Source organism: Notolepis coatsorum (genome assembly GCF_963971535.1).
Source record: "Notolepis coatsorum genome assembly, chromosome: 2".
Classification (NCBI taxonomy): Eukaryota; Metazoa; Chordata; class Actinopteri; order Aulopiformes; family Paralepididae; genus Notolepis; species Notolepis coatsorum.
Genome location: NC_140166.1, coordinates 73,196,914 through 73,212,768, shown reverse-complemented (window position 1 = coordinate 73,212,768; position 15,855 = coordinate 73,196,914). Strand labels below are relative to the sequence as shown.

General features: G+C 42.1%; 1 protein-coding gene across 1 annotated transcript in view; it reads right to left on the bottom strand.

Annotated features, from left to right (window-relative positions):
- Positions 1–15,855, bottom strand: part of LOC311223437 (RNA polymerase II elongation factor ELL-like) — a gene marked incomplete at its 5' end in the record, with an annotated part of 117,207 nt that overhangs the window by 8,815 nt on the left and 92,537 nt on the right. Inside the window, 6 exons of the mRNA XM_084308224.1 lie at positions 61–105; positions 411–582; positions 2,492–2,546; positions 4,712–5,204; positions 5,709–5,823; positions 12,791–12,915. Coding sequence (XP_084164350.1) covers positions 61–105; positions 411–582; positions 2,492–2,546; positions 4,712–5,204; positions 5,709–5,823; positions 12,791–12,915 — 1,005 coding nt within the window. The remainder of the gene's footprint in view (positions 1–60; positions 106–410; positions 583–2,491; positions 2,547–4,711; positions 5,205–5,708; positions 5,824–12,790; positions 12,916–15,855) is intronic.

Sequence of the window (15,855 nt, the reverse complement as noted above, 5' to 3'; positions counted from 1 at the left end):
CACTTTAAGCACTTCAAGGACCTAAATACTTTAAAGACAGCGACTGTTATCATGGCTTACCTTTCTATACTTCTTGTATTTCTCCAGTATTTGGTCTTCCATTATCTACAGGGTGCAAAACAAACAGGGTTACGCTAGTCATCTGTATATGATACCTATTATTATTGCCACAGAATGACAGACAACCCCCTTATCCACTTAAACTAGCTTCTACGCATGGACCACCTCTGCCACAGAGTCCTTGGTTACCATGGCAACCAGGGCGGTGCAAAGGATTTTCAAGACATCTGGTAATTAAGGATTTGGAGGTGTTTGGAAAGATTTGGGATTATAGGGGTGCCCTCTGTAGAGTTGTGGAGGAGGAGTTTATTTTGGTAGATGTATTAAAGTAGAATGATGATCATGTGTACCTTATACTCCTGTGTGCCCGGAGACAGGCTCTTGATCTTGGAGCCGAGCAGGACGAACATGTGAGTGATGGTGGCGATCCTGGAGTGGATGTCCTTGTACTCGCTGTACTCTGCGGTGAAGTCGTCCTGGTACCTGTGGCGCTGCTCTGTGCTGGTAATGGCGCTGTACGTCCTAGAAACAAACACAAGACGCGGCTGTTAACACATTGACTGCCACGCTGTTTCCCCATCTTTGTACTTAGTTGGCCAGCGCTGTAAAGTATAGGGATTTTCACTGTGCGTTGCGGTGTTTGCGGGGCTATATCTATATTCTATATTATAGCTATGGAGACAATACTATGGCTCATTTGACATCAACTATCCATCGTTCAACATGTGAAAAATAATAATTTTCTTCATGTATACGTTTGCGTGTTATACCGTGGTGAATATTGTATAGTTTCAGAGTGATCCTGGCTAATTCCTGGTAACTGTGTTATGGAGCAATACGTGAATTCTGCTAATAGCGTTGACGTTGCTCGCCTGTACACGCTACTATTTCCAATTCAAAGGTATATAATAGGTATTATGTTTCATCATGAATGCATGAAAGGGGGGGGGGGGGGGGGGTAGTTTTTTCATACTTTGATTGCTAGTAACGGCATTCGTTTTGAATACTACATACGTTGATCGGCCGGATCGATATGAAAACATTGTAGGATCAAGGTGAAATTTATGTCATATAGTCCTTACCTTTGATCAAGCTTATTCCAAAAAGAATATTCCAATTGTCTGATCGCGATTTCCAGTATTGATGTCCATCTGGTCCCGGACATAACTTGGCACAACTTATGGATCGAGTGTGCTAAATGCGTTTCGAAATGGTCGGATGAAGCGATTTACTTGGCTCCATCTAAATTCTGCGGGGTTTAAATGTAACACACGGTGTGAAATAAGGTTTCAAAGGGTGGGCGATACTGCCACCTAGCAGGATGCAGCCGGTATTGCACTTTTGGGATTTCCGAATGATTTCCTATGGTAACACGGCGGTCCGTGGATGAATAATGAATAAACACCGTCTGTCGCCTCACAGCCAGAAGGTCATGGGTTCGATTCCCACTTTGGGACCAGGTTGCCAGGTACCCAAGTGGGGTATCTCCCGGGCCTTTCTGTGTAGAGTTTGCATGTTCTCCCTGTGCTCGCAAGGGTTTTCCCCTCCAGAAAAAGAGATAAACCCAATGGAAAAACATGCTAAACATATTGCTGACACTGTCGCGTCCCTGACGGAGACGGACAGGAGCACTTGGATTGGTCCCCGCCGCAGTCCGTGTGCTCCCGCATGTCGCCCATCTCGCATGTGTGTGTTCGTCTGCGTGATAATAAATAAAGACTGGATTGTGCTGATTCTACCTGTGTGTGGTTATTCTTATCCATATTCTCTTTACTATTTTACTATCCTTGATGACATTATGTTAAGAGTGGAATACCTCTCGGCCAAGCACACGGCCTGGTCATCACCAACAGTTCTTCCATTGTCCTTCAAAAACATATTTTGTTTTACATCTGTCCTTCGGTTCCTCTCAAATAGTTTGTTGTTAGCATTCCTTTTTGAAATCATGAGGTCCAGAGCTGCAAAAATGTCCCTTATATTCAGTTATATTCATCTGTTGTTGTTGCTGCCTTTTCCTCATGGTGGCAGTATTGCACCATAGTGCTTCCTATACTACCTTGATGGGGTAAGCCTAGATGCTGCGTCCTGCCAAGGTAAATACTAGATCCCATGGTCCGGGAAAGATGTTTTTAAATGCAACTTTTAGGTCATGGGAATGGTTATGGTTGGCGTTGAGATAAGGGATCGATTGAGAATTATGACGAGTTGCGGCTTCGCAGCTTAACCGAAAAGTGACACCCAATAACATGCCGATGGTGATGATGGTGTGATCTAAGATGATGGTGTGATCTAAGATGATGCTGATGGTGTGATCTCCGCCATCAACTCAGTTACAACTAGACAGAATTCAGATGTGCAAAAATGCAACGGCAGCCCTGACACTGCATACAGAAACAAACAAGATCATCATAAACCGTGGGTTTATACTCACAGTATGTAATCTGGCTTCTCCTCAACACAGGAAACAGCCTTTTCGATGTCAGGATCTGCAAATGAGACAAGGCTATTATTTATAATTATATTAACCTGAGGAAAACTCAAAAGAGCCCGTCCCCCACTGCACATTGTCATAGGCTCAATGTTTAGTAGCATAGGGTTGGGTATTGAGTGGTACCAGTTCCAACATGGCTAAAACCGTGAGGATCCATGTAATTATACTGTAAACAGTGTGGTGCAGCCATGACAAGACACTTAACCCCTAACTGCTCCCGATGAGAAGGTTGGCACCTTGCATGGTTGCCTCCGCCGTCGGTGTGTGAATGTGTGAGTGAATGTGTGCGTGAATGGGTCAAATGTGAGGAACTAATTGTAAAGCGATTTGGATAAAAGCGCTATATAAATGCAGCCATTTACCATTTACCAAACAGTGTGGCGCAGCCATATGTTGGATCTGAGATGCTGGTTTTCAGAGGCAGGTCAGAGGGAACATAGCAATAGTTAAGGAGGTAACAACAGCTCTGATAGAACAAGAGATCGCATTCACCAAGTTTAAATTGGTGATTTGGTGTTTGCATGAAAATAATTATAATAATATTGATTTCGGCACTAATTAGGAACCGGCATCGTATTAAAGTGTTGGTTTAATGGCGGCACCGTAATACAAATGTAAATGAGTAGTGTGGTTTTGTTTGGCTGTGGGTCATGTCGTGAGCATGTCTGTCTGTCTGTATGCATGCATTGCAGACTAGCTAAGAGACCGTAGGCCTCAGGAGACCTAAAGCCCAGCAGCTCGAGCTGTTATTGAGTCAATCATCTGCACATAACACACACATCACTCTAGAGATGTGGGCTTAAGGGATGGGAGACACACACACACACACACACACACACACACACACACACGCACACGAGATAAGTGCACCGCTGGCAAGTCAAATAAACACTTGCATGGAGAGCCCATGCACACAGAATTATCATCGGTCAATTCCAAAAGTCTGCGGTCATATGTTATTTCGTAGCCTTTCTGTGTGCGTACGAGAGTCATCCAAGAAACAAGTCATCTCGCAGCCAGATGATAAGACGGCGAGGCATGCGGGAAGAACGCCCTGCGGCCCTATGATACACGATACAGAATATGAAATTCACATGAGAACAGTCCCAGTCCGGATGCAACAAAGTGTTATCGCCGATCTTTACCAAGCAGGACCTCCACTTGGGAGTCACTATAATACACAGAGAGGGGAAAGAATGCAGCCCTGAACAGGAAATGCAATAATAATGGCACAGATTTTGAAAAGTGCCAGCCCTATTCTAGCAGCATTGTGTTTCCCTTATCCTGTGCTAAATATGAGAGGAGAGGATGCAGAGCTGCATTCACGTGGTATGTCAAAAGGGGAATTCTATCTAAATGACTGTTACACTTGCAATACTGCATAAATGGACATTTCCCCAGAAATGTTCACGAGGTCACGAAGTAAAGAAAATGCAATACGATGACATCATCAAATTGTATTGTATTTTGTCTCATGCAAACCGATCAAACATATGGGAAAGTAAATATAAATAACGATGCGTCTCATCCTCGATTCCTCAGTGAAACGTCAATTGTTGAAGAGATGCAAGGAGAAGTAATCCTCTTTTGTACTGGTAACACCAGCCTTTAACTCTCATGCATCAAACTAATCCTCTTTTGTACTGGTAACACCAGCCTTTAACTCTCATGCATCAAACGAATCCTCTTTTGTACTGGTAACACCAGCCTTTAACTCTCACGCATCAAACTAATCCTATTTTGCATGGTAACATTATACTTCTTTTCTTTTTCTTTTTACAATAATGTACATTTGAGTAGGAATGACCTTCTATGCTGAAATCTTCACATGTCCATCAACAGCACACTAATTTGCGAGTAAGATTGTGGAATGGTGTTTGGTGGAGTTCACGGTCATTGAGATGGACCCTGTATGTGCTGTAAAAGCCATAATGCTGTGATGGTACCTTGTAATAATATACAGTACTGTTTAATATACATCATAACTGCCCATTAAATGTTCCTTCAACCAAATCAGGCAATGCAATGATGTCAGCTGATAATTCAAAGATTGATAAAAAAAAAGAAAACAAGATCTTTGAACACCTAAGGCACAATATCAACCTCCTAAAAGTGCATTTAGGTGGAATCCTTATTAAAAATAGATTAATAAATATTTACCGTCAAGTTTGTCTGGGTTCTGCTTTAGATCTGGGCTGGTCTCCAGTAACTCAACGCCTTCCTCTTTTAACCGCTCTCTCTCCTTGTCTTTATGCTTTTTTGACTTCTTCTTTCTGTGCAGGCAGTTGGCGACCTGCTGGTGCTTACAGTCCGCCAGGTCGTCCTGCACCTTCTGTTGGACGCTCGTGTCGGGCCCTAGCTCCCCTCGCTCCGACACACGGGCATCAGAGGAGCTTGACAGTTTGTGCATAGGCAGGAGGCCATTTTGGCTCACGGGGAAGTCATTTTGGTTCCCGACGTGGTTCACCGGTGTCGTCCTTTGAAACTCTGTCTTTGCGTGGAGGTTGGGGTTGAGAGGGGGGGGTGTGTGGTCTTGCCCTCCTTTGCTGTTGGACAGTCCATTTAAGGGGGGCAGAGGTTGCAACCTCTGGTCCACTAGTCTTTGTCGTTTTATAGCCAAGTTATCCAGCGGGTCCGAAGGCACTGGGCGTTTCTGAGAGGGGAACGAAACCAGAAAAATAACATTGCTAAATCTTTAACTAAATGTTTATCTTACCTTCATTGGCTTCCAGTACGCTACAGAATACATCTAGATCTAGACTCAAAACCCACTTCTACCTATTAGCTTTTCCCGATATTCACTGACTCGTGCCCTCTTCTCCTGTGTTTGCCTGTGTGCCCTCCCGTAAAACGGAGATGTGATTGTCTATAAGTTGTCTAGATGTATCTATGTGTATCTACCCTCTGTACAGCACTTTGGTTGACATGCGTCATGTTAAATGTGCTATATAAAAAAGAATCTGATTGATTGATTACCGGACAATACTGTAACAACAACTTGCTACAGTCACTTGGAAAATCTATTGATTTTACTGATTAGAAATTGAACTGAAAAGATATTATTCCAAAGTTCAAACTATTCAAATCACTTTCACGGGTATGTTCATAGATTTCAAAGGTATTCCAAAACACAAAGACAGGAAGGCATTGCATTTACCACAGCAGGGTTCTTGACTGAGCCGTGGTGCATCAGAGAGTCCTCTGGGGTCTTGTGGAGTGACGGGTTTGCCTGGAGACCCTTTGATTGGCTACCGTTGTGCAGTTGCAATTTCCTGAGGGGGGGGGGGGGGGGGGGGCAGTTCAAGAAGAGGGAAGAAAATGCCACTTAGGAGATCAGACAAATTGATATGTCAAGTACCATTTAAACAGCCATTGTAATTACTGTCACTGCGAGGTATGAGGCTTTACAAGAGAGGTAGCCATAGTAAACGTAAACAGGCAAAGGCTACTTTCTGCCCGCAGGTTCGGACAGGCTCTGTTTGTTATTAGAGGTGGGTAACACCTGAAGAGAGAGACAGAGAGAGACAGAAAGAGATAGTGTGCGTGTGTATGCTGTCTTTAGCTGCAACCAAGAGTCAGTCAGTGGGTCCATCTGTAGGCTGCTTTCACACCTGCCTTGTTTAGTCCAGTTGAATCGAACCCTAAAGCAGTGGTTCTCAACTGGTCTAGCCTCGGGACCCAACATTTTCCTTAGTCATTAAGTCGTAAACCACTATGATTTATGTAAAAAAAAAAAATGCAGTAATACGCAATCTTTCAAAACATGAAATAAACACAAAAAAGTGCAACAAAAGTGCAACTATTGCTAAAAACCCAATGAAATATAATAATAAATAATATATGCTTCTTAGCAGATTTCTTAGCTTAACATAACAGAGCTAAATTTGGGGGAACTAATGGGATAACTGGGGTTGCAACAAAAGTGCAACTAGGGCTAAAAACCCAATGAAATTAAATAATAATAATAATAAATAATTATGCTTCTTAGCAGACTCCAGGGCCCTCATGCATCAACGTGGACTTTGAACTTGACCTACTTCCACACGTAAGCACGGAATGTAGAACTAGCGTACGCACAGGGAAGTCGGCATTCATCACACGTGCGTACGCAGGCTCTATGGTCCTCCGTGTTGATGAATACCACTTTGTTCTACCGTCAATGCTCGTGCATGATTATCCATATATGGTCATGAAAATGAGGAAACACCCCCCATGGGATGTGAAATAATGGACCGACCCGAGCGGGACTCCGAGAAACTCCACGGAGAATTCACTGCTGTCGAACCAAGAAGACACTATCGCGTATTATGATTTATGGGATAAATAAAAGGCGGACTTGTAAACGGTGATGTCAGATATCAACGGCTCCCTAAAACCATTGCTGCAATTCTGCCTGGACAGCTCAAAATACTAATAAAGACCGTTCGTTGACCACTGTTTGGCGCTGGTTGTGTGTCATTATAACCGTGCTGTATGAATGCCTTTATTAGTTGTGTTCGATTGGCTATATGATTTTTAGAGGCATCTATTTTGTTGTCGGCTAATAAAGACCGCGCTGGAATATGACTGCCTTTTCCCGTGTTGTTTGATTAATACCCACGGATTAAAGTTCTCCTCAATTCTATTCCAAATCGCGATGGATCTCCCGTCAATTTTCTACCTGCTGCATATGATTTCTAGAGGCATACTACAATCTATTTTGATGTCAGTATTGGGTAGCCTATATAAACAATATAATACGAGAGCATAGAACAATGAATCTCACTGCATGTATGATGTATCCTGCCTTTCAATACATGAACTTGAATCCCATCATATAGTCTGTCCACTATCTGCATGGTGTCATTGCAATGCGTTTTCTATTCTTTCTTGTACAGTAAAAAGGGGGAAGAACACTATATTCATATGACTTATTCTGCTTACAGCTTCGAAATTCCACTTGTTTCGTTTAACGTAAAGCCTTTTAAATATAATCAAAACGTTCCCGTGTTTCGGCGGTCTGTGCGCAAAATAATAACGAGTTGAGCTTTATGATTTATGATGAATTGAAAATGGGGGACCCTGATGTAAACAAGACAAAAGTTGGTCTGCATCCCCAATTAACAATTGTATGTACTGAGCTGTACTGTACTGTACCCATTCTGCAATCTGTTAATAAACTTTTCAATCAATCAATCAATCAAGCTACGCGGAGCGCAGTCAGTCAGTAGCCTACACCCCGTATATTCCGATAACGCTATATAAACCATGAATGAATGAATGAATGAAAACTTTATTAACAGATTGCAGAATGGGTACAGTACAGTACAGCTCAATACATACAATTGTTAAGGGGATGCAGACCAGAGAAAGACTTTCGTCTTGTTTACATCAGGGTCCCCCATTTTCAATTCATCGTAACATATATGACATGCTGCATTCATTCTGAGAGAAAGATCTATTATTCCAAATGCTATTTATAGGGTTTTGACCATAATTACACTACTGTTGCTATCTTACAATGAACTATAATGAACTACGGTTCATACAGAACATCCAGTGTTATTATGCACAGAAGCTCATTTCCTTGTTGTAATAATATATTCTACCACTGGGAGCTAGGTACGCCAGGTCTGAAATGTGCGTAGATGTACGCACGAAGTCAAGTTCAAATCGAAATTGATGAATCCCACTCTTTGCTTAGAAATGATCGTACGCACGGGTTACGCACAGATCTGTGCGTAGAACACGTTGATGCATGAGGGCCCAGGGAACTAATGGGATAACTGGGGATGTTGTTTGCTCCCGACAAGTCTCAGAGTCTGGGGTGATGGTAGACAAAGCAACTCTGAGGTCATGCTCAATGTCCAATCTGTTCCACCGCTTTGTCTTCAGCTGGACCAGAGCTGAGAAGCCACTTTCACAAAGATATGTAGTGCAAAAAAAAATAAAATAAAAAATCGTATCTTTTATTTTTTTACACACATCCACGACCCACTCAAAATGGCCCTGCGGTCCACTTTTGGGTCGCGACCCACCAGTTGAGAAACGCTGCCCTAGAGCATCTAGCCCCATGGTGTAGTTTGTTTGGGTTGGTGTGAATAGAGTAATCGAATAGAGCAACAGGACCAAAAGCAAGAAAAGTAAATTCAGGTGACAGTAGCCTAACCAGTGGCGCATAATTAATTACTGATGATGAATTTGAAAACGTATAGTATTTCATAACATTTGTGCAACACGCCAAGCTGGAGATAATTTTTCTCCACATATACCGGTATGTTTGTTAGGATTCCATAACCTGCCTCCCGTGAATCTTCTGTTTACCCCCAAAACGTATTTAACTTATATAGTGACACAAATTAAATCTGGTTTTGTCTGGGGGATAATGCTTTGCCAAATTAGATTGAAAGATCTCCTACATACCGTATGTTTTAATATTCCTGCACAACCTGGCAACCCAGAGTAAATGCAGAACTCCCCAGTGACTGTGTGCCAATAGGACCAGCCATGTCCGACATATTGGATTCCACACTATTTGTATCACTTTTACCCCTAATACTCCTTGGCTGTTCACCCGATTCTCACCCATCTTGCTATGTGGCATCTAGGGACCTACATCTTCCATTGTGTAATTCAAAAAGTTGCTATGTCTAACCACATGACCAGCACACTCAATCAAATTTAGGAAATCATGTCGTAAACAGGATGTTCCGTGTTCATCGTGAATCTCTTTACACCAATTTATACCAAATTTGAAGTGTTTACTTCATCATGGGCAAGAGGTCTGCAAAGTCTTCTTTTGGCCACATGGTGGCACTATTCACAAAAATCACATGGCAGACAATGATCAATACTAGTGTGCCAGTGCCTCACAACAAATCTCACCCCAATCTGCCAGATGGTGAGGCTATAATCAAAGGTAAGATGTACACATTTGAAAAGCCATAACTTGTACACGGTCAGTCCAACTGACATGACACATACACATATCCAGCAGGTCTACATATACATTTTTAAATGTAGTCATTTAGCTGATGCTTTTATCCAAAGTGACTTACAAGTTCTGTACAACAGGTCAGCAGGAAGGGTACTCTTTCAGCTAAGTAGCAATGTTCGTCAAACAGTGTTGAACGTGGGTGCAATCTTGAGTGCATAGTAGTAAAGACATATTAGCATAGTAGGTAGTAATATAGGCAAGGACGATTATTTAGTAGGAAAGTGCATGGATAGTAAAAGACAGTACAAAGATTTTTTTTTCATTTTTTTTATAAAAACATTTAATTATACCATTATATAATGTTTTAATTTCGTATATTGATTGAAGAAGTGTGTTTTTAGTCGACGGCGGAAAATTGGCTGGGTTTAGGCTGTGCCGACTGTGGTGGGAAATTCGTTCCACCATTGTGGAACAAGGACCGAGAATAGCTGGCTTCTCTTTGATGACCCCCCCGGAGCTTGGATAGGAGTGGGTCTGAGGCAGCCAGAAGATGTAGAGCGTGGGGGTCTTGAGGGTCTGTAGTTAGAGACCATTGACCAGAGGTAGGCGGGAGCCGTTCCCTTTGCTGCACGATATGCTAGGTCAAGGACCTTGAAGCGGATTCAAGTGGCAATGGTCTACAACTTTGCCACAAAATAATTAATAATGGCTATAGAGCTCAGGTTAAAGCACATGTCAAGGCAGCAAGAAATGGTGTGTAGCCAAAATGGTCGCAGGTTATCACAAATTATGTGCTTGTTTAACCTTCATTTTACCCAGGCTAGATTCACTGAAGAACACAGATGCTCCATTTCAGCAACGCCCTGCTTCAGACTCATGGTTACACACATTCACACCTGGGAGCTGCCCAGTGCAACCACAGTTTATTGTTGGTTGCTGAGTTGGGTTGAGTGCCTTGTTCAAGGGCACCTCAAATGGTAGATGTTGAGGGAGGGGAGACCCCAAACCCACAAACTCTGTAGTCATCCACAACAGTATTTTGAGCACTAATGATTACTTGTAGATGGTAAAATAGTTACTGATGATGAAAGGAGCTCTGCTGGAGGTGTTTCCGGTCCTGGCGTCATAGGCCAAGCAGCCAAGTGGAGCCTACAGCTCTCCCAAAATGTCACTATGCATAGCATACCTGTCAACCATCCCGTTTTTCCCGGGATTGTCCCGTATTTCAACCTTCCTTCCGGCCATCATCCCGTCCCCGTATTTTTCCCGTTTTTTAAAATGTTTACAATATGGCTGCAATTCCCCTCCGTGACGACAGGTGGCAGCGGTGTAGATTAGAACATTAGCACAGGAAGTCAGACCGGAAGAGGGTTGCCATTAAATTGTCGGGCAAAGTGGGGTCGTTCTCGGAGAGCTCACTCTCGGCCGTGGTTTCTCAGTGTATGTGTGGTGCTCTCCCTCAACATGAGAGTAGGGTGAGACAACACCATTCTTTAGTCTAAATAATACCCTACTTTATACTATATTATTGTCATTCGTTTAATATAAAGTCAGTCTTACATTGGCACTGCTTTAATGTTGCATTTACCCATAATCCATTGCTGTATTAGACTGCCAGTATAACTTTTGTAAAGTAATGAAGAGCAAATGTAAAGTTAATCAATACACAATGAAACAATATCTTTATCTATATCACATGTCAAAACTACTTTAATAAAACAAGATTTAAGTTTTTCATTTCTACTCATTCATCCAAAACAAGACAGCAATTCTACTTCTGCATGCACCGGGAGAATTGAGCTCATAGCACAGATTTGGAGTTGATAGAATGGACATTGCTGTTCTTAGGAAATGTTGCACATGGTGGAAATAATGGAAATGAACATTTCTAACATTAACATTTAGTGTATGTTTAAAGTTGATACATTGAGGCATGGTAGAATTTCACTTTATATTACAGCAGTATCCGTTTTTAAAATTACGTGCCCCCCTTCCCACGGTGTATATAGAAAGAGACAATAAACACAAACGTAACATAGGACACAATATACAACACACAGGACTATGTACAATATAAACAGTGCCTACAATTAAATTAATGAATGAATTAAATAAGAGGTAAACGAGAACATAGTGTAAATATTCTTTCATTTGTGTCAACGTTGTAAAAATCCTATTGTATTCAACAAATTAATTATGATACACCACAATGTGCCCTTTCTATCTATTCTAAATCTATGGCCTCGCGATTCCACGGCTGCGCAGTGCAGACAATATATATATATATTATATAATATACATACGAGGGGGAGGAGACTACATTGGGAGGGGGCGGGGCCGGGGGGAAGGGGGGCGGGGCGAAATATCCAGTTTTTTCAAATCCCAATGTTGACAGCTATGATGCATAGAAGCACCGCAAGCGCTATGATTGGCCCACTTGCCTTGAGCCATGCATTTATCTTGCTCTCATGTGGAGGAGAGATAAGAAGCGTGCGTGCGTGTGACCAAATACACCTGATGTTGTTTTTGTTGACACCAGCCACAAGGAGGTGCTAATCTTAGAAGTAGGCTGTGCCATTGACCTGTACATGGACCAGGCTTTCCAGGACAAGTATATAAAATACCAACCATTGGTCGATGTGATAGCCAGCTTTGGGTACAAGTGTATTTAGTGTACTCATATTCGGAAGTCTTGGCCATGTATATAAATGCACCATGGAGTGGTCTGAGAATTGCTGCAATGTCAAAGAGAAAAGCCAAACAAAAATGGCCAAATATTGTTCTGTCTCAGCTATTATTGACAGCTTAGTTGGTCACATTGAACCAGTCAAGCTGTACAAAGATAAAATGATATCTCAACACAGATCTATAATGACATGATAATATTTCTACGACAAGAAGAAGGTGCTATGTTGTTGTCATAAATGTATAGATGTAGCAGTACTGTATATCTGTATGTCATATATGTCCTGATGAATTGAAAATGGGGGACCCTGATGTAAACAAGACGAAAGTCTTTCTCTGGTCTGCATCCCCTTAACAATTGTGTGTATTGAGCTGTACTGTACTGTACCCATTCTGCAATCTGTTAATAAAGTTTTCAATCAATCAATCAATCAATCTATGTGTGTACCCTTAAGCGTTCAGTGCTGCTTGCTTGGCGATATATTTGATTCCCCGTTTATGTAATATAATTTGTGGAACCAAATAAAGTATTAAAATGTGTGTGTGTGTGCGTGTGTGTGTGTGTGTGCGTGCGTGCGTGTGTGTGTGTGTGTGCGTGTGTGTGTGTGTGTGCGTGCGTGCGTGTGTGTTTTATTCACCTGGCCAGCAGCCTGCTGATGATCTGCCTCTCCTCCTCCAGGTAGCCCGGCCAGTCTCTCTGGACGTGTCTGTAGAAGTCGTCCTTCAGCAGGTAGCTGTTGTCCTTGGGGTTTACCCGGGCTACCTGCAACACACAGCACAGCACAGTGTAAGGACTACATCAAATCAAATCACAAACCGAAATCACAAGTTAATGTCCCCATGGGCCGGACAAGTCTTCTTTAAACAAGTCAAGAAGAAACATCACAATAAATCAAGAATGAATAAAACCCACCATGAAATCCTAAATAAATGTAAAATAAATAAATGCAACACTCCCAGCCATGCCCCAGCGAAGGTAAGGAAAAACTCACTAAAAACCTAGCAATATACACGCAACACACATATCTATCAATAACAAAAATAAATGTAAATAAGATGTTTGCCTCAACCAGGATTCACAAAAGACTGTTCAGCTCCTCCAATCTGTGCTAAGGATTTCCAGCGGTCAGGTTGAGATATGCCTATATTTCCTATCTCTGATCATGCAACTTTGTAAATACCAAAGCAAAAATGGCTCCGTTTTAGGGGAGGCTGGCGCATATTACCTGTATCCAACATTTGTATTATCCACCGTTGACCGATTAATATTATGAAAAGGAATGTCATTGTTCATAATCGCAGTGGCTCTGGTGTTGTTGATGAATGCACATGGAAGTGACAGATGAAAGGAAAGATAAGATTGGTGGTGGAGAGAGGATCAGCCGTTTGCATTCTGCACTCTTTCTTTTCTTTAATTTCATTTACAGATCTTATGTTGTCATAATAAGGAGTAGTAGGCCTACATGTTCTGAGTAACCTGGCTTGCCTGGTTCTCTCTCTCTCTCTCTCTCTCTCTCCCCCTCATCACAAACAGACTGACAGACTCCCTAGTAGGGTAATGTATATACGTACCTACTAGGATACATTTTATTAGCCTACATTTCATTCCAGCCATGAATGGAGTAAGAGTTTAGCTCCTCTGCCTGCGTGCCCATGTCCAATCCTCTTTGGAGTCGCTGTCTGACAGGTGCAATACTCACAGTTTAAAACCTCATAACATCACACCCGATACTTCACCATGTCCATGTCTACTTCTACAGCTTGGGACTGGTCTCAGTATAAATATTTCACTTTGAAATAAAGAAAAAATAAATTGGATTTGGATTCTCTTCTTTCCCGGAGACAGAGAGGCTGATTACCGGAGTCTCTGAGCCAAACCCAGAGGGTTGGCAACCCTAGATAGAAATGTGTCTGGCAATCATTTCGTACGTCGAGCCACCGGGCCACATTCACCAGCAACACGCGGGAGCTTTGCCATATCCTCCTTGAAAACAGCAATAGATAAAGCATGGCGCTAATCGCGTTGGCCAACTACACGTTATCAGGACCTCTATTTTATACAGTTAATATAATTTTGTCTGTGCATTAACAGATATGGAGTGAGTGAGTTAAATATTGCTTTGCATCTATGACACTATAGGGTGTTTTCACACTCCATTTCAGCCGCTCAGGTGGACGGAGACTGGGCCGGGATGTTTTTTTGTGCATGACGTGAACGCTCCAACCAACAAACCCCCCCAAAATAGCCTGATCAAATTCAATAAACAATTCCTATTTCAGAACCTTTGCACTCTGGTTAGATGCCAATTTCATTTTGTTCTGCTCTGTACTTGTGCAATTGACTCTAATATCGCTATTCTAATCTCTAAATCTAAATCTAATCTAATCTAAACTGCTATCCATAACAGCCATAACGGAGCTGAGTTGTGAATAAAGATGTAAGTGTGAACAGAAAGGGAACTGGGATCACAGAGCTGAAGTCAAGCAGAACCGGATCTGACAAAGAACATTTTATTATTGGTTCTCTTAAAAAGGACAGAGTTTGGTTAATTAAAAAATGTTCTTCAGACTTCATAGAATGTACAACAATGGGTCTGTTTTGTTCATCATTGCATTGTGCTTATGTAAAACATTTCCCAGCTTAGATCATCCAAATCAGTCTAATGGCTATTAATTCAACCAATGAATTATTCTGAAACATCCAAATGCATAATATCAGGCTAATTAGCTATACATTTAAATTATTAATGTCTTTTTTTTGTTAACCCCCCCCCCCCCCCCCCCCCCCTTCGCACATGAAATAAACAGTTCCTCTAGCCATTGACTATGACACTATTGCATGCACATTAATAACAATATTATTCAGGATACTAAAGTATTCCATCTACTATCCGATTACAGTAGTCCGGACAACCTCATATCCTGCCTATGAGAAACCTGAATATGATAGCTGGGATGGTATTAGCCAGGAAGTAGACACCTTATCCCATTTACCGCCAGGTGCTGTGGTCTGTGTAAATTACGTTTCCATGGTAAATACCTGCACATACTGTATGTATATTGGGGCATATTGGTAATCGGTATAAGAAGATGTTATATAAACACTGTATCTCAATGATCCCTATGACCACAACCATAATATTAACTGGTATCTAGAATATTAAATCTGCATATAAGCAAACCCATTGTAGATTGAAATCCGTGTCATTCCTGAAAAGCATGAAACTAGTTTTCTCTTCTTTTGTGAGGCGTGCAAGTCCTTCCCCCACCCCCTGCAGCGCCGGGAGCTTTCTCTGGTAGCGACTACTTTGGTCTGCTCTCTAATCTCGCCAGATTGCCTTTCTCTGAGGACCATCCATCTTTCAGCAGCCTGCTGACAGAACCAGCCCGCCCCGCACAGCAAACACAATCTCCCCAGCAGAGATAATTACAGCCCGACCTAATTACACACAGGCATGAATGCACGTGCCCCCACACACACACACACACACACACACAGTATGCATGCACTCCACGCACACACAAGCAGATACACACACACACACACACACACACACACACACACACACACACACACACACAGTATGCATGCACTCTACGCACACACAAGCAGATACACACACACACACACACACACACACACACACACACACCTATTTACTGTACATGCATGCACACATAATCAAAAGCAAGCAATATACAC